At 37.6% G+C, this 20320-nt stretch overlaps 1 protein-coding gene, 1 long non-coding RNA gene and 1 pseudogene across 2 annotated transcripts; 2 read left to right on the forward strand and 1 right to left on the reverse strand.

Annotated features, from left to right (window-relative positions):
• Positions 1-366: 366 nt before the first annotated feature.
• LOC118611471 lies at positions 367-4227 on the reverse strand. The gene is made up of 2 exons (XR_004954479.1): positions 2769-4227; positions 367-1911 (listed from the first exon to the last, which is right to left on the reverse strand). It is a non-coding gene; the product is annotated as an uncharacterized LOC118611471 (long non-coding RNA).
• A 133-nt stretch (positions 4228-4360) lies between these two features.
• Positions 4361-18637, forward strand: ZNF614 (zinc finger protein 614). Its single transcript, XM_016125608.2, is given in 6 exon segments — positions 4361-4490; positions 10120-10337; positions 14509-14635; positions 14911-15006; positions 15339-16800; positions 16802-18637. Coding segments are annotated over 5 exon segments (1902 nt in total). The 5' UTR covers positions 4361-4490; positions 10120-10322; the 3' UTR covers positions 17004-18637.
• LOC118611592 lies at positions 5987-6105 on the forward strand (annotated as a pseudogene).
• Positions 18638-20320: the final 1683 nt, after the last annotated feature.

Here is a 20320-nt window from a genome sequence, read left to right on the forward strand (position 1 = left end):
AAGGAAAAATTTTTAGGTAATCGTATGTCTGAAAAGTATATATTAAGATGAATCTTATGAATGGAGAGACTAGGAAAGCCTTCTATGGGAATAAAGACGATCTCATCAGTGATCATGAGATCATCAGTGAGTTCATACTCAGTAGCAATATGTGATTGTGTGAAAGCTTTTGCTTAGAATTAACCTCAAGAATTACCCAATATACTGGAGAAAATTTTTCTGATGGCAAATAATATTGCAAAATTCATCATTTCTCATGAATTCATACAGAAATAAAACTGTTAGGGACACGCTAAATGTGGAGTCACTTTAGCAGAATATCAGAGAATTCATGAAAGAGAGAAGCCACATGAAAATGGGGTATACTTGAATTTTCTATCACAAGTCTAAATTTATTATATACCTGGCATCCATTCTGGGACAGGATACCTTGAACCATAGTCTCAATGATTCTATAGTTTTGAAGTAGGCAGTTCTTATCACTGATTAAATTGTAATGTCATATACAAAGCAGGAGTGTTCTGAGCTCACCCCATATCATTTTATGACTAGCTCTTGCATTTATTAGGTTCTAAACTTGTCCCTCTCAGTCTACTATGGACTTCAAAGGTAAACAGAATATACTCAAAAATATTCAACATATTTGGATGTATTTATCCAAGTTTATAAGTAGCATTAGTTTACAAAAACATCTTAAATATGATTTTTCTAAAATTTGGTTTGAAATCATTTTATACTCACAAGACTTTACAAAATATGCAAAGTTCCTGAGAACCTTTACTCAGCTTCTTCAGTGATATTATCTTACATAATCATCATACATCATCAAAACCAATAAAATGACATTGGTACAATACTGTTAAGTAAACTTATACGTTATTTAGGTTTCACTAGTCATGCTTTCATTTGTGTGTTTTTGTTTGTTTTTGCTTTCTGGTGTAGAGTTCTAAGAAATTTTATCACATATACAGATTTCTGTAAATCTCACCACAATCAGGAGGCAGAGTTGTGCCAACCCAAAGAGATGTCCTCCTGCTATCCCAGTATAGTCACACTGTTCCCCAAACCCTGACTTATGGTGACCACTGATAGTACTCCATCACTCTAATTTTGTCATTTCAAGAATGCTATTAAAATGGAGTTATACGGTGTGTAACCTTTGCGCTAGGCTTTTAACCTCCTCTCAGTAAATTGTTTAAGATTCAATTTGTTGGGTTTACACTTTTCCTTTTTGTTACTGAGTAGTACTCTTTGGTATGGACGTACCACAGTTTTCTTATCCATTCACTGTTGATAGACATTTGGGTTGTTTTCAGTGTTTCACTAGTATCAACAGAAATAGTATAAACAAATGTGTAGCCAATTTTGTGTGAACATAAATTTTGTCTCTCTGGGATACATACCCAGGAGCCACATGCTAAGCTAGTGTTTAATTGTATAAGAAACTGACAAAGTTTTTCAGAGGCTATACCCATTTACGTTCCCACTAGGAGTGTATGAATGTCCGATTGTTCCGTGACCTTTCCAGCACTTGGCACTGTCATAATTGACTCTAGCTGTCCTATCAGGTGTGTGGTAGCATATAACAGTGGCCTTAACTTCCCTTTCTCTAACAACGAATAATGTTCAACATTTCTACATACACTGAGAATGATACTGGATAAAGTTGTCATTTTTGCTTTCGGCCATCAAACATAATTTTAAAAACTCCAAAGGAGAATAGCCTATTGTGTTTGATGATATATTTACCTTTTCCATGTCTTTTTCTTCATTCCCGATGTTGCAATTGTTTCCATTCTTTCCTTTTTGTCAGTCCTTCTGTTATCAGTTCTTTTGGGGCAGGTGTGCTGATAACAAATTCTTAGTCTTCCTAGCAGTAGAGCTTGTCTTGTCTCGAACCAAAGTTATTTCCTTTGATATAATAAACATATTCAGTCCAGTTTACAAATGGTGAGTCTTGCTTATAGCAAAAGAAACGGACACTTGCCATACACTGTTTTGGCAGAATTAGATCCCCAACTCCATATTGAGTAATTTACTCTTTTAAAAATATTTTCTTGAGCATCTACATGATACCAGCCACTCCTTTAGACACTAGGGCCACATCAGTGAACACAGTCACAGCCTTTATGGAGCACACAGTGCAGTGAAGGAGACTGAGTAAAATAAATACATAATAGACTGTCAGTTCTGAAAAGTGCTATAAAGATATATGAAGCCTAACACATAAACTGTAATGAAGTTGTATGTAGTTAAGGGTTTAAAAAAAGGGTTTTCTGGGCAGATGTAATTAGAACTAAGACCTAACTGTACTGATGGGAGCCAGCCCAAGTGTTTGTAAGCCAGAAACACTCTAGGGCTGTTTCCTGCCTCAGGATTCTTCTAGAAGCTTATAAAAGATATAAATTCTTGTTTTGCACCCCCAACTGCCTAAACCAGAACCTCTCGGGCTACGGTCTGGGACTCTGGGTTTATAAAGTGAGCTTTCTGATATATATTTAAGTTGGAACATAGCTGCCCTGAATCCTGCATTAGTGCTGCCGTCACCACCCTGACACTGTAACAGGATGGATTCTGGGGAAATAAAGCAACGAGCTGGACATGAGTGCTGCCACCCAGGCACTTGGATCCTTTCCATTTCTTATCCTTCTGTGAACCTACACATGCTGCCATGGAAAGGTCAGATCCGCTCATTCCTGAAACTGATCAGTTAGGGTCCCAGCATGCCCAGGCTGCCCTGAGCTCTCTGGACCAGATTCTGAACTCACCTCTCAGAGCTTGACATCCCAGAAGAATGGAACTGAAATGTAGTCCTTGAAAGTAATATAATGCTCTTACTATTTAGAAATTACAGAAAAAAATAAATTCTTAATGTATAGAAATTAGAAAACATATAAGCAAATGAAGAAATCTTAAATCACCTATAATTGTACCTAAGAGCCAAGCATTGTTAAAAAATATTTTCCCCCAAATTTTAATGAATGTAAGTATATTTTTATGAAGAAAAACAAGACTATTATGAATAAGGTTGTATTATGAATATCTACATCATGAGATATTCTTCTGAAACTTATGTAAAATCAACATCTTTTGAAAATATTAACGTAATACATAGTTATACAAAGATGAACAATGGAGATTTGCAAACCTCGGGAATGTGAAGACTTCTTACATTGTCTACCCTCTGCACAAAGGAAATGTTTTATTTAACCAGTCGCAATTTTCAAAAAGCAAACGTGTATGATTTGTTCCCCAAACAGTATTGTAACATACATACTATCCTGTAGATCTGTTTTTTGTCCTCTGAATAGTTATCTTTCCTTATTTACACTGACAATAGTAGTACATTCTTTTTAATTGCTATAAACTATTATGCCGAGTGGATGTTCCATAATTCATCTATCGTGGTTTTCCCTTTTTTTAATTAGAAAAGCCACTGTGATTACTATTAAGAAAAATGTTTACCAATCAACTAGAATTAGAACTGCTAGGTCAAAGAGAACACAAAATTTTAATTGGTTCCAGGTCAAAGAGAATACAAAATTTTAATTGGTGCCTTTTAAAAAGGGGGTATCTACTTAAATCCTCTACAATTAAACCCCTCTCGCCTGCATAAAAATAACATTTTTAAGTGCGTTCTTTTCTACTTAGGAACTATGTATGCGAAGTATAATAATTGCATTATCTCATAATTTCATTTTTGAAAGGAAACATACATTTGGACCTTCACTTCATCCCTTTCCCAACTAGAGAGAGCTAAGTATCCACTCCAACGTGGGTATTGGCGTTTTCTGTGCATATTTATGCTCCGCCCTTTTGGTTCCGCACTTTCAATGGCAGTCTTACTTCCTTACGAACTACAAAGGCCTTACCCACGCCGCGCCACAATCCCCCTCCACCCAGACTTAAAACTTTAAAGGACCACTGCTTTTGTCAGCCGTGGCCGCCGCCTCTCCAAAGACATCTCGGCGTCTACAAGTTTTCCGAGCTCTGAGCCCATCTCTGCCGTACGGACACCTGCCTTGGTCTAAGATGGCCGCGCCCTGGTGCCCCAGAGTAACGTCTCAATGCCACAGTGCAGAAAGGGCGCCGCCATCTTTCCTGGTTTCCCAGCCGCTAAGCGCGCCACGTTGGCCTCGGATAGGCATCGACCTCGGAAATCTTACGCAATTAGCACAGCATTGTAGACCGTCCCCACCTCGAGGTAAAAGCATCGAGGTGGCCACGAATGACTGGGATTTCTCCCTGTAGCCGTTATGGCCCTTCCCGTCACAAACGTCCGGATGGGCGTGGCCACGTTACGTCACAGCGCGGGGCCCGCGATAGAACTTGGAAGTCCCGCCATGCTCCGAGGTCCTCGCGGGACTCTGGTGCCTGCCGGTCAGCGTCCCTAGGGACCGCGAAGGCGCGGAACCACATAGCAAGTGGTTTCTAGCGAGGATTCAGCCTTTGTCGCCGCCAGTGGTGTCACCGGAGAGTCTCGGGATCAGGTGAGTCGAGCGCTGGGCTCGGATTCACGAGTCACGGCCTGCGGCGTCCGTGATACGTGAGCGTTCGTGGAGCACCGCGGTTGGGATTTTTTCGGTCACGAGTCTGAGCGTTAGTGACAGGGCCTGTGACAGGCAGTAACCAAAGTCCGAAGAAATCATCCGCCGCGAGTCCGACTCCGGCAGGGTTTCAGGTCCACGTGGATCTCTTGGCCTGCGGGACTCAGGGCTTGAGAGCCGGGGCGGGAAGTTTGTGTCGGGGAAGCCCGGGTTACGGAATGTCCCTGTTGGTTTCTGGGGCAGGTCGGGGTTTCACATTGCATTCATTATAGAACTCAATCATAGAGACGCGGGGACTGTCACTGTTGAGACGGTCAGGGCCCTGGACAGTCACTAAGTTCGGCCTTAAACTTTGAATGCTGGAAACAGACTGGAAGACATCGTTTCCTTAATCCGAACCCTCCTTCAAGTTCAAGTCCGTCCTTCCAGACCTCACTAAAAACGTCTGTGTCTCCCGCATCACCACTTTTCTCACTGTCGCCACAAAATTCTGTGTGGTTCCGAGTAACCTAGTGATACGTTTAATGTTAAAAGATGTAATTTTTGTTGTTCTTGCCTCCAAGTTTACTGTATTTATTTTGGATATTTCCCCTGACGGTTATTCTGAGTCACGAAAAAGCACTTTCTTTACCTTATATTCTGTTCCGCAGTGAGAAACCTTTTTTTCAAAATTGTATTTTGTTTTCTACATGTGGGATAATCTGTATAAATATAAGAATAATCAATTGTATCACTTAATTTCTTATTTTTCAACATATTTGCATATGAGATGATAGTATACATTTTTTAATCATTGCAATAGTGTCAGCACAGGTTTGGTGTCTGGAATCAGATGTATTCATTTATTTAAGTAACAATGATAAAGTACTCAAAAGTATTATAATTTAAGTAACCCATTTTGATTTTCTGATTACACAGATTCTCCTACTCCACTTAAAAATTGTGCCCCCCCCCCCTTATTTTGATTTCAGAGATTTCTGGCTATGTCTATTTTTAGCAAAATTTTTTTCCTTTACACTTTTTTGCAATTACAATTGGTGTTTTTTTCCGTTTCCTTTTTTTACTATAGAAAAGGAAGTCTATTGTTGTTAGTTTTATTGAGGTTTAATTTACATACCACAAAATTCACCATGTGTAAGTATACGTGGCGGGGATTTTAACTGAATTTCTAGAATTGTTCGACCATCAGCACAATCTAATTTTAAAATAATTTCGTCATCCTCAATAGTCTTTGTCCTCTATATACTCAGCCTCCACTCCTACCCACAGCTGTGCGTAACCAGTGATCATCTTCCTGCCTCTCTTAATTTGCAATTTCTGGACATTTCACATAAAGTCATAAAATATGTATAGTATTGTTGCTTTTTTTCATTTAGCATATTTTTGAGGTCTATATTATCATTATTACTAAGCTTCCCCTTTTTAAAGTGATTTATTGAGTCTACGGTCATGCTACCCTGAACAAGCCTGATCCCTTCTGATCTCAGAAGCTAAACAGGGTCAGGCCTGTTTAGTACTTGGATAGGAGACCACCTAGGAAGACCAGGTGCTGTAAGCGTAAAAAATAAAGTAAGGGATTGTAAGCTGACAAGGTCCTTGCAAACTGTGAGGTCAACCAAGGCCTACCTCGCCTAAAAAATAATAATAAAAAAAATTAAGTCATTTATTGAGGCAAAATTGAATATAATAAGCTATATATACTTAAATCGTACAGATTGGTAAATTGGATATATATATTCATGAAACTACCACCATAATGAAGACGGTGAACATAACCATCACCTCTAGAAGTTTCTTTGTACCCCTTCTAAATCCATCTCTCTCATATTTCCTCTCCCTTCCCCAAGCAACCACGGATCTGTTTTTCATTACTAAAGTTTATATTTTTAAAAGATTTTAAAAATGAAATCATACTGTATATACTCACTTTTTATTCTGATTTGTTTCCATCAACATTAATATTTTAAGATTCATCTCTGTCTGTATCAATAGTTCCTTTTTGTTGCTTTGTATTCCATTGTAGGAATACCCATTTATTCTGATGAGTTTCTTAAGTCACCCATTGATGGACAATTGTGTTTTTGATTTTTAGCTACTACAAATAAAGCTCTGAACACTCATGTTCAAGGCTATATTTACATATGTTTTCCAGTATCATGGGTAAAAATCTACGAGTCGAATGGCTCAGTCATGGGTTATTCGGTGTCTTTACTTCCTTTCCAACACTTCATACCGTCAATCTGTTTTTAGTCGTTCTAATATGTATGAAGCAGTATCTCGTGCTTTTTTGTTTTATTTTTTTTTACCCCCTTGTGCTTTTCATTTGTATTTACCTAACAATGGCTAACAATGTTGAACATCTTTTCATGTGCTTATTTATCATCCATATATTCCTTGGTGAGGTACCTGTTTAGGTCTTTTGCAATTTTCTGTTGTATTTTCTTGTTGATTTTTGAGAATTCTTTGTACATTCTGGGTACAGATCATTCTTTACCAGTTATGTACTTTGCCAAGATTTTCTCCTAGTCTTTGACTTGCCTTTCAGCGTTTTCTAAGCAATGTGTTTTGAAGAGCTGGTGGATTTAGTTTTTATGAAGTCCAATGTATGAACTTTTAAAAAAATGAATTATTCTTTTGGTGGGGTGCCACATCCAGCAAGTGGTAAATCCTGCCACGTCCAGCGTGGCTCTGGAAAATATACCTGAGTGGGAATGGTGGGAGATGAAAAGAAAGAAGACAGAAAGCTGAGACCAGAAGGTCCACTGCCCACTGGTGGTGGACAGTGGTGCAGTTTTATTTTCGCAAGGTGCTTTTATACAAGAACATACTAGTTGGCATAAGCAGTTTCCCTTAGGTGTAACAACACTGTTTCTTCTACTTTTGCCAAACCATATTGTATCATGACCTTCAGCTTGTTTGGCTGCCTGTGGCTGCATCTGTACTTTCTTGTTCTCAGAAGGAGTTTGCAGAGGCGAGGTACCCTTGGTTGCCCTCGCAGACTGTAAGGACCTTGTCAGCTTACAATCCGCTCTTCACAGTGTTATACCTAAGAAATCTTTGCCTAACCAAAGATCAGGGATTTTCTCCTATTTTTTTTCTAGAAGTTTGGAGGGTTTTTTTTTTAAGGGTTTCATTTAGGTTTATTTTCCATTTTGAGTTATGTATATAGTGCAATGTTGGCTTCAAGTTCTTTTTTTCTTGTTTCTGTTTTTGTATATGCATGTATACTTGTTCCGACAACATTCACTGAAAAGCCTTTCCTCTCTCCACTGTAGCACCTTCGCACCTTTGTAAAATGTCAGTTAACCATATATGCGTGAATCTTATTCTGGACTCTGTCATAGAGTCCATTCTTTGTTGATTTTGACATGACTAGCATCCCGTCTTATTACCATAGCTCAGTAAAAATTCTTGAAATCGGGTAGTATCAACTCACCAACCTCATTCTTTTTCACAGTTGTTTGGCTATTCTAGACCCTTTGCATTTCTGAATTTAATAACGATGCTTTCAGTTTCTACAGAAAAACTTGCTGTGATTATGGTTGGGATTTTATGACTCTATAGACCAATTCTGGAGAATGGTCTATTTGGTTCATGTGAGAAAATGGTTCATTTTCTGATATGAGCAAGGTATCTATTAAAATCTTAAAATTACATTTTCGGTAATTTTTTTATAAGTATTTCACATTTTTTGATGGCATTGTAAATAGTAGTAAGTTTTTAAAAACTAAATGGTCTCTTAAAATGAGTTGGGAAATATCCTCTGATCTTTGGTTATTTTGCTGACCAAACTCAGTGAAATTGTTCTTAGTTTGAGACTTATGAATAATGTTGCTACATACATTCCAGCACAATTTGGACATGTTTTCCTTTCTGTTCGTTAAATTTCTCTGAGTGGCATGGCTAGTTCATGAGATAAGTGTATGTGTAACGTTTTTAAAAGTTTCCAAAGTGCCTTTACCACTTTACATTTCCACCATTATTGAGTGAGAGTTCCAGTTCCTCCGCATTCTTATTAACATTTGCAGTCGTTAGTCTTTTTGATCATAGTCTTTTTAGTTGGTATGTAGTAGAATTTCATTATCATCTTTATTTTCCTAATGACAGATAGCGATCATTTTTTATATGCTCCTAGACATTCATATGTCTTCTCAAGAGTAATGTCTATTTGAGTTTTTTCTCATTTTATAAACGAGTTTGTTTTCTTAACAAATCATTTACAGAGTTATTTATACATTTGTATAGAAGTCCTTTATCAGATATACGATTTACAAATATTTTCTCCCCATCTGTATGTTACCTTTCTTTTTCCTTTGTAATATCTTTTTAATTTAATTTAATTTTTTATTAGTTTCAGGTGTACAGCACTTTGGTTAGACATTTATATCATTTATCGAGTGATTCCAATTACTCCAGTACTCACCTGGCACTGTCCATCGCCATTACAATATTATTTACTGTATTCACTATGCTCTACTCCACATCCCCATGACTGTTTTGTAACTACTAATTTGTACTTCTTAATCCTTTCACCTTTTTCACCCAGTTTCCCCACCCTCTCCTATCTAGCAATCACCTGTTTGCTCTCTGTATCTATGAGCCTGTTTTCATTTTGTTTATGATCTGCTGGTTTAATGACATGTCTAAGAATTCTCTGCTTAACCCAAGGGCATGAGAAATGTCTCCTATGTTTTCTGCAAGGTAGTGTGTGTATGTATGAGTATAGCTATAGCTATGACTTCATTTTTTAGAGCAATTTTAAATTCACAGCAACGTTGCGTGAGAAGCACGCAGAGATTCCATATACTCCCTTTTCCCTACAAGCACAACCTTCCCCACTGTCAACGTCCTGCACCAGAGTAGTGGGTTTGTTACAATCAATTAACATATTAACACATTATCACCCAAAGTATGTAATTTGCATTAGGATTTGCTCTTAGTGTTATATGTTTTATGGTTTTTAACAAGTGTATAATGACATGTATTCATCATTTAGTATCACACAGAATAGTTTGACTACTCTAAAAATACTCTGGGTTCTGCCCATTCATCTTTTCCCTCCCTGTATCTCCTGGCAGTCAGTAATTTTTTTTTACTGTCTCATTAGTTTTGCCTTTTCCAGAATGTCATATCGTTGGAATCATACAATCTGTAGCCTTTTAAGACTGGCTTCTTTCACTTAACATGTATTTAAGGTTTCTTCTTGTCTTTCCTTTTCTTGATAGCTCATTTCTTTTTACTACAGAATAATATTCTGTTGTCTAGATAGATAAAGGTGCTATAAACATTTATGATCAGGTTTTTTGTGGACGTGTTTTCAGCTCATTTTGATAAATACCAAGGCATGTGGTCATTGGATTATATGGTAAGAATATATTTAAGTTTTGTAAGAAACTGCCAAACTGGCTTATGTTCCATTATAGACATTGCTCTAGAGTGTGAAAGCTTCTGGGTCACCAAGTAAAGGAACAGTTGGAAATATTGGGGTCCTTTATTTAAGGTAAATACGTAGTAGCAGTGACAACATCTGAGCCCAGAGGGAATGTCCACTCAAAGTCCTTTTGCTCTTCAGCTCACGGGTCCTGGCTCCCCATGAGCAGAGACATCAAGTGAAGAAATGAGGGAAGGAAGAGGAGGATTTTGGACTTGGGTTTCATCATTTCTGGAGACAGCTTTAACTGGACACCACAATTTCTGACTCTAAGAACTTCATGGCAGATACAGAAGAGGCAAAAGACATCCATGTTACTCATTATTTCCTGAACACAGAAGAAAATGATGGCGGCCCAGGTAATTTTTGGTTTGTTACACCTTTCCTTTGTTTCCTGACAGATTTGTGGTCATTTGAAAAAAATCATTTCAAAAAATAAAAGAAGTCTAAATTGGAATAATTGGGTTTTGGGAGAAATTAACTTAGACTGAGTTCAAAATCAGGGCAAAGTGGGATCAGAAATATATTGTTCTGGGGGGTGGTGTCACACTAACAAATATTGGAACACAACATGTGAGTGTGGGAGACACTATGGGTTACGTTAGCTGTCACTTTGCGTCTCATAGCTCTGTGTTCTGTGAGCTGTTCTAGCAAATGATCAAGCCCAAGGAGTAGGTTGTGGGAACCTCCAATTTGTAGTCAACTCGGACAGTAGGTTACCTGGAGACCCACTGCTTGTGATCAGTGTCTGAAGTAGGAGCAATCTTGCAGGACTGAGCCCTTAACCTGTTGGGTCTGCGCTCACTCCAGGCAGTCAGTGGCAGAATTCCTTGGTATGGAAAGCTCACACATTCTGTGTGAGTGTGTAAAGGAAAATGAAAGTGAGTTTTCCCCCAACAGGTGCCTAACAAATTGCTCCAAAACTTAGCAACTTCAAATGCATGGTTCTTATCTGCGGATCAGTAATATTGGCATGGCTTAGCTGGTCCATGTTGTTTTTACCCACAACACCTCTGCCACCAAATGAGAAGTTTTTTTCTTCCTGACAACAAATATATGGTCTCTTTTCTAATACTACTTCTCCAACTCTCTGACATTAAAGAGTTAGCGTCAGATTACACAGATTTAAAGCTTCAGGCCTGCAAGATTGACCCCCATATCAGATGCAGATGCTAGTTACAAGTTCTGGGCTTCCTGTACTTCTGACTGACTGGCTATAAATCTAGGGTTTCCACAGTTCCTTCCTCAGGTTCGATAATTTGCTAGAACAACTCAGAGAACTCAGGAAAGCACTCCACTTACATATATAGGTTTGTTATGAATGGTACAACTGAGAAACGCTCAAGTGCGAGAGATGCATCGGGCAGAGAATGGAGGCGTGCCACTCTTTCAGTTCCTCAGTATGTTCAACTACTTGGAAGCTTGCTAGACCTGTAGTTTTATGGAGATCTCATTACTTAGGCATGGTGGATTAAATCATTGGCTGTTGGGATTGAACTCGATCTCCAGCCTCTCTTTCCTCTCTGGAGGTTGCTGGGATAGGGTTGCAAGTTCCAACCCTTTAATCAATGTTTCGTTCCTCTGGCAAGCAATCCCCATCCAGAAACTAACCAAACCCCTGTCCCCTACCAGTCATCTCATTTGCATACAAAAAGTACTTATCACTGGAGATTCTAAGCATTTCAGGACCTATTCTACCAGGAACTAAGGACAAAGACCAACTATTAATTTTTTGTCATATTACTTCTGGGTACTTTGTTTCACAGTCTTTCGTGAGGCTGCAATCAAGATGTCAGACAGGGTGGAGTCTGAGCCGAAGGCTCAAGTGGGAAAGGATGCACTTTTAAGCTCGTTTACATGGCCATTGGCAGGATTCATTTACAGAATGGCTGACAAAATGGGATCCTCAGGTTCTACCTGTCTGCTCATGCAAGACCAGTCTTAGTTCTTTGCCAGGTGGACCTTCCCAAAATGCCAACTTGTTTCATCAAAGTTACCAAAAGACGATTCTCTTAGCAAGATGGATCATATATAGCCTAATTGTAAAAGTGGCATCTTGTCATTGTACTGTATTTTTTTTCTTTAGAAACAGTTTACTAGGTCATTTTATGCTCAAGGCGGGCAGGGCAGGGCTTGTGCAAGGCTTTATGGAAGAGGGGCCATTCTAGTTGGTTTTGACAGATGGAGAATATACAAACATGATGGAGTATGAGCATTCTAGGTTAAAGGAATAACCAATAGTTCAGGATGCTGGCGTGTAGCATGTATGTATGTGGTGGGTAGGGAAGGGAAGATATCTGAAATAAAGCTGGATGGGGAGTTAGAAGGAACAGTGCTGAAAGGTTTGCCTTTTGCTCTCTAGATAAGGGGAGACCAAAATGTTCTGAGCAATAGAATACTGTGGAATCTGTTGTGAATAAAGATATCAGTGGTAGGAACGTATCATGGATGGCTTTGAAAGAGGAGAAACTAAAGCTGGTGATTTAGTTGGATGCTCTTGTTATAATCTTAGCCGATGGTGATGCAGTCCTGAACTAGGGAAAGCAGTGAAAATAGAAGAGTGAGGTTAATAGGAAAAACATTTCTGCAATAGATTCCATAAGCGTAGAAAGAGACAGAGATAGGCATCGGACACTTGGGAGGAACATTGATTTATTCAATAAAATTTCATAGGGCACTTAATATGTGTCAGAAACTCTGTTAGGGGCTAGAAATACAAATATGGATATCATAGTCCAAAATTGGGAAACTTCACAATCTAATCAATTATAGGGCTATAAACAAGTACCTATTATCTATTTATCTGTCATCTTTCTCAAGGAATGGAGATATGAAAGAGATGACTTACTTTCATGCTGTTTTAACTGGTGCTTAAAAAATAAATAGAATTTTGATAAATAAGATGAGGTAGATGAGATACTGAGGCACAGAGAACTTTTACAAGCACACAGTGAATTAAAATATATGGTGTGTTTCCAGAATTTCTGAGCAGTTGGGGAAGACAACAGGGCCACTTGATCAAAGGTAAGGAAAAAAATTGGCTACATTGTGACCAGAATAAGATGAAATATTTATGTAGTTGGTGGAAACTAGTTATAAAGCATAGCTGAGTGGAGAAAGAGGTTAGAAGGTAACTGTGAGGATTTTAGTATGGATAATTGAGCCGATGTTGCTACCATTAACTGAGACAGAAAACAGCCTGAAAAACAAGATTTATGCAAGAAAGGGTAAATGATGATAACAACAGCTAATATTTACCGAGCATTTATGTACCAGGCTTATTCTAGTACTTTGTGTGAATTAAGTCTTTAACCCTCACAACTAGGTAATAAAATAGGTATTCCTGTAATCTCCATTTTACAGATGAAAAAGTTAAAGCACAGAAAGCTTAAGTAACTCGTTCAGGTCTTCATAGGTACTAAGAAGCAGAGTCTGAATTTGAACCCAGACAATATGATTCAAGAAAATGTATCCTTAATTTTATATTGCCTACCCTTGTATTTAATTGGATATATGGAGCTTTTGGTAGAGTTGGAATTTGGAAGGGTGAGAAGAGGTCTAAGGTGAAGATGTGGAATTGAATGTCAGTAACATAGAGTAATAGGTTATCAATGTAAGAAACATCCGAACCTGTAGAGATTTTTTTAAATGAGTTTATTTGATCCAAACTGATGACATATGCTAGGGAGCAAGATCTCAAATGCTCCCAAGAGGGTTGTGGCTTTTGAGCTATGTGATATCAGTCTGAACTCCAGAAAGGGAAGGACCTGGAGATTTAGTCCAGCCACGTGGTCGACAATTCAATAAATCCTACATAAATAAGGAAACCTCAATAAAAACTCTGGACACTGAAGTTTAGATGAGCTTCCTTGGTTGATAATACTCTCGAGTACTGTCACACAATGTGACCAGGTGGATATAATGCCGTCCAGTACTCCATGAGGAGAGTCATGCATTTCAATACCAAATGGCTTTCGTGTCTGGCCTTTTGGGCACGAAAATCAAGACCTTGAAGATAATCCATTCTTTTCCACGTTCTATTGGTTCTGTTATAGGTAATCTGTCTTTTGTCTCAATGCTTTTTAGAGTTTTTCTTTGCATATGTGTGTGTATGCATGTTTGTTTATTACAAGTTTCTATTTTTCTCCAAATCTTCTAATCAACTTTAATAGTCTTTTTTGCTTTAGACATATCTTGTGTGGTTTCTGTTATTCTTTTACATTTATTAAAATACTATCTTGCAAATTCTGGATATGGAATCTGGTCATAGTTGAGTCTCATGATGGCTGTGAGATTTCATGAGAATGCTGGAATATTTTATTTGTCCTAATGTTATTTGCATATTTCTGTATTTGGAAATAGGTGCTAAACTACATAGATAGAAAGATAGGATTTGTTTCTACCAAAATATATTTGAGAAAAGTACATAGATGCTGCTTATATAGTGAAAATTAGAACACCTTCCCTCGTGTATCTCCTATCTTAATAAAAGGAGGTAGAATCGTATTAAACAGGACTATGTTATTACAGGAATTGCTGAAACCAGAGGATGTGGCTGTGGAGTTCAATTGGGAGGAGTGGCAGCTCCTGGCCCCTGATCAGAAAGACCTGTATCGGGATGTGATGTTGGAGAACTATCACAATCTGATGTCACTGGGTAAGAATAGTTTCCTGTGTCACTTAGAGGTGTCCAGTCACTGGCCTTTCCTCTGTCACTTGATGAAAGCTTTGCAGTCACTGGTGTTCTGAAGAGTCAGATTTTCAGTACCCTTCAGGCCCCAAACAAAGGGGTGTAATTTCCTCTATGCTGAAAGAGAACTTTTACTCCACATATGAGAAATCGTTTTATCTCTAAAATGTAGTATTTTCCCATCTTCACATACCGTACCCCAAGTCACTATATCAAAATCTTTTACTGTTTCTCATGAACAGGATATCAAACTAAGAAACCAAATGCACTCCCAAAGTTGGAACATGGAGAAGAACCACGCCTAATAGAGGATGAACTCCAGAATGGAACCTGTCCAGGTGAGTGAGTGCGAACCAGCAGGGGAGTGGCTATAGAAGTCATATTCTAGTCATCAGTAGAAGGAGTCGCAGCTGTGAGGTTGTCTGAGGAAACCCAGACAGCTCCTTCACGTATGCATCTCCCCAAATGAGAACTCTTTTTCTTTGTGGGTTTTTCACTTTAAATATACTCCTTGTTTCTTCTTAGATCTGATACCTTTTCATCTTATATCTTTATAATTTTCTTTTATACAGGGTTTGTGTGGTTGACAATAAAGAGCCAGTCCCCACCACATCATCTTTAAGCACTTTTATCCTAAGATATTCTCATGAAAGATTTTTTTTTCCCCTAGGAATTGGGAAAGTTGACAGTCGTCTGCAAGAACACTCTCAAAACCAAAGATATCTTAAGATCATGCAGCAAAATGCATTAAAGAGTGAACAGAATGCATTTAGAAATACTATTCACCTGAGCAAAACAAAGCTAGCCCTTATGCGAAATCACATGTTGGAATTATGTAGGAAAGCTTTGAAGTCAAATTTAAGTTTAGTTAACCAGAAAGGAAGAGATGAAGTAAAGGACTCCACTGAGCTGAATAGAGATGAGAAGTCCTTTCTGCATGGTAATCATGAGCAGTTGTACACTGGAACCAAATTCCCTGAAAGTGCAAAACACATCACTAAATTCCAAGTCCTTAAGTATCAGAGGGTTCACAAAATAGAGATACCCCAAGCATACATTGAAGGTGAGAAAAACTGCATCAGAAAGTCACAGCAACTTTGCCATGAGAGCATTCATACAGGAGAGCAATCCCATGGGTATGATTCGTCGGAGAAATCTTTGTCCACAAATGTCATACTCACTAAACATCAGAAAACTCAAACACAAGACAAACTCTCTTTAACCAATGAATACAGAAAGGGCTCTACGATGAAACACGGTCTCACCACACAGCAAACCCATACAGAAGAGAAATCCTATATTTGCAGTGAATGTGGGAAGGGCTTCACCATGAAGCGCTATCTGATTGCACATCAGCGAACTCATAGTGGAGAGAAACCTTATGTATGCAGTAACTGTGGGAAAGGCTTCACCGTGAAGAGCAATCTCATTGTGCATCAGCGAACTCACACAGGAGAAAAGCCGTATATATGCAGTGAGTGTGGAAAAGGCTTCACCATGAAGCGTTATCTTGTTGTACATCAGCGAACTCACACTGGAGAGAAACCCTATATATGTGATGAATGTGGAAAAGGCTTCACTGTGAAGAGTAATCTCATTGTTCATCAGCGATCACATACAGGAGAAAAATCTTATATATGCAGTGAGTGTGGAAAAGGCTTCACTGTGAAGCGCACACTCATTATACATCAGCGAACTCATACAGGAGAGAAGTCGTACATATGTGATGAGTGTGGAAAAGGCTTCACCACAAAACGCACTCTCATTATACATCAGCGAACTCACACAGGAGAGAAACCCTATGAATGCAATGACTGTGGTAAGGCCTTCAGCCAGAAGATATGCCTCATACAGCATGAGAGATGTCATACAGGAAAGACGCCATTTGTATGTAATGAGTGTGGGAAACCCTATTCTCACAAATATGGTCTCATTACCCATCAGAGAATTCACACAGGAGAGAAACCCTATGAGTGCAAGGAATGTGGGAAAGCCTTCACTACAAAGTCAGTACTCAATGTCCATCAAAGAACTCACACAGGAGAGAGACCCTATGGATGCAGCGACTGTGAAAAAGCCTTCTCTCACTTGTCAAACCTTGTCAAACATAAGAAAATGCATCTAAGAGAAATGAGTGCAGTCAGCCAAGTTGGAAAGTCCTTTAAAAGAGAGTCACAGCTCATTCCTATTGAGTGAATTCAACCAGAATGAAAACCCTATTAATGCAGTGACTGGAAATGCCATCAGCATTTCTAGCAGATTGAAATGCAGTCATGGTACTGCCTTTTGTCAGTTGTGTGCTCTGAGGAGATTAAGGAATTTGCCCAGGAGATAAGCCTGGAAAAATATAGCGACTGTGGTAGTGCCTTTAGTGATCCTTACCTCACATTTTCTGTCAGTGAAAACATGTTAGGAAAAAAAAAAAAAGCATGTTGGAAAAACTGATACATTCAACATGGAGATGCCTTTCCAGCTTAATTATATATGTGAAAAGTGTTTACCAAAACAAATTCTGTGGATGCAGAGACTAGCAAAGTCTTCAGTGGGAAGATAGACTTATTGTCAGGATCATCTCAGTTCATCAGTGAGCTCATTGTTCATAGAAATATGAAGGAAAATAAATAAATAAATATGACCATTGGAAAGCATTTACCCAGAAAGAAGACCCCAGAGTTCACACTGGAGAAAAATTTTAAGAGGACAATATGTATATGGCAGGATTTCATGGGTACATTCTGCCCCATCATTGGTCAGGAAAATATATAGAAATTAAAACTTAATGAACATGCTAAATGTAGGACACTTTTAGTCAGATATCAGAGAAATCACAAAGGAAAGAAATTCTGTGAAAGTGATGATGTTTGAGTGCTTTTTGTTACAAGTTTAACCTCGTTATACATCAGATGATTGATTCATCTGATGTGCATTTTCAGGCAATACTTGGAACCTCCTTTCTTGTTGCCTTTGTCAGTAATTCCATAGTTTTAAAAAGTAGTTTGCTTTCTGCACCCCTGATTAATTTCTGTTGTTATATACAATATAGGAATGTTCTATAGAGAGTTCTATAGCCACCTCATGTTTTTTGATTAGCTGTTACCTTTGGCTCTAAACCTCACTTTAGCATACTGAAGTACCGTAAAGGGAAACGATATTTTAAATGTATAAATATAACACCTTTGTATTTGCTTAACTAAATTTATAAGTATGGCCAAATATTTTACAAAACCACCTTCAAAGTTATTTTTATAAAATGTTTAATTTGAATTCATTTTGATTTACAAAAAATTACAAAGTTTAGAGACTTCTCATATCCTTACTCAACTTTTCCCAGTAAAAACATCTTATATAACCATATTTTATTATTGGATCCAGGAAAAATAACATTGATAGTATGCTGTTAACAAAACTTCTAACCTTATTTGTATTTCATTAGGTTTTAGTGTTTTTACTTTAAAAGTTGTTATTCTAAGAAGCTTTATTACCTATTTAATGTCATGTAGCCACAACTATGCTGGAAAATTGCTTAATCAAAAGATTCCCTCATGCTACCTTTTTAGGCTCATACTCTCTATCCAGTCCTACCTCTGTCAACCTCTTACCGTTTTCCATCAGTTTAATTTTGTCATTTCATGAATGTTATAAAAGTCATAACTGGATTTTATACATTTTATATAAATAAATTGTATTTATACAAATTTATAATTTTTTATTAACAGGGAACATTAAGCTTTTTGTGGTTTTGTTACTTGGTAAATTGCTCTTAAGACTTATTTGAGTTAAATAGTCATTTTGTTTTTGTTAGTAGTATACATACCAATGTGCCAGTTTGTTTCACCATTCACTTAAGAGATTCGTATTGTTTCCTGGTTTCAACTTTTATAAATAATGATACTATGAAACTTGCATATGGGGTTTTGTGTGAACATATCTTTTCATTCCTCTACAATAAATGTGCAGATGACAAACCCTGATCATCTAAATGTTTTATCTGTGGAATGTACTGGTATACATTCTCACTAGCAATGTGTGAAACTAGTTCCACATCCTCTCCAGCACTTGGTATTTTCAGTATGTTTTATTTAGCCATTCTACTAACAACATATGAGAGATTCAATTGCCCTTATCTTCACCAGCACTTGGTATCGCCGTTATGTTTTTACATTGACCATTCTAATAGGTATGTTGTAGTTTCTGATCTTGAGCTTGCATTTCCCTAATGGCTAAGGATGGTCCACACTTTATTATTTTTGGATTTATCTTGTAAGTAGAAGTTTGTACCTTTTGACTACCTTCACCCACCCATTTGCATCCCCCCTCTTGCCACATTACAAACCTACACCTCCCTAGAACATATTGTCTCAAGACAATATTCTCTGTTGTGTAGGTTGAGGGCTGGGTTATCTGGTGTGGGCTGTCTTGACAGCCTGCATAATCCAGATGGCTTTTTTTTTTTTTTAAATATCTGAGCCTCCACTGGAATGGACGGCTCTCTTATTCTGCAAGAGGTTAGCCTGTGCTCTATTACAATGTGTTAGAAGAGCTACAAGAGACAAATCAAACATGCCTCGATGAGCAAATCTACTTCCGTGTTGCACTTGCTATTGTCTCATTGGACACAGTTCATAGTCATTGTGAGGGGATACTATCCAAAGGTATGAATACAGAGATGCAAGGATAAATTTACATAACAATCACTAGATTATTTCTTATTTCCTTAAAATTGTAAAATTCGAAGCCATATATGACATGATTGTTCTTTAAAAGAATCGATTTCCACTGGATCAATTCTTAAAATTGATTAGTGGCACAAAGGGAATGAAAAATTTAAATTGGATAATTTCAAATTGTCTTCCCAAAACATTTTACTAATTTATATACTCTAGACTCAACCCTGCCCTTCTAAAAAACACACCAAATGTAATACCTAATATTTATTAAATGTAGTGTGCATCTTTTAACTTCAAACTACAAGCATGGTAATATCTAAATTTATTTAAAGCTGTATGTGGTGGACAATACTATTATCTACTATGCAGATGAGAAAAATAAGACTTAGAGCCTTCACATGATAGAATGCCTTTATCTCATGGCCTCACCACTCTTATTCATCATTCACTCTGAATTAAAAGGGTTAAAACATTTTTGATTCGTATTTACTTTGCATTTATTTGAATATTAGTAATGCATTTAAAATTGTTTTGAGTATTTGATTTTTTTAAAATAAGCGGCCTGTTATTCAGCTATTTTTAAAAATTAGGTTGGTCTTTTTATTATATTTACTTTTTAATAATAGTTGACATCCTACTCAACCATTTGATCAGAAGTCCTCCAACTGACTCTTGATTTAGATGAACATAATGGCTTTTCTGCTCTAATCTGGAGTTGGGCACCTGGAGCTGGGGGATTAAATCTGGCCTAGTGCCTGTTTTTGTTGATAGAGTTTTATTGGTACCCAGCCACACTTACTTGTTTTTTTTTTTTTTAAATATGGTTCCTTTTGAGCTACAATGGTAAAATCGAGTAGTTGCCACAGAAACCATATACATTTTCATTCTCTTTTAATATGAAAATTATCTGTTTCTAAAAATTATTAGTTTCATTCCTGACAATAGAGGTTACAAATAACATACAGCCTTTATTTGTCAAAGTGCA

Source organism: Rousettus aegyptiacus, unplaced genomic scaffold (assembly GCF_014176215.1).
Source record: "Rousettus aegyptiacus isolate mRouAeg1 unplaced genomic scaffold, mRouAeg1.p scaffold_m13_p_14, whole genome shotgun sequence".
Classification (NCBI taxonomy): domain Eukaryota; kingdom Metazoa; phylum Chordata; class Mammalia; order Chiroptera; family Pteropodidae; genus Rousettus; species Rousettus aegyptiacus.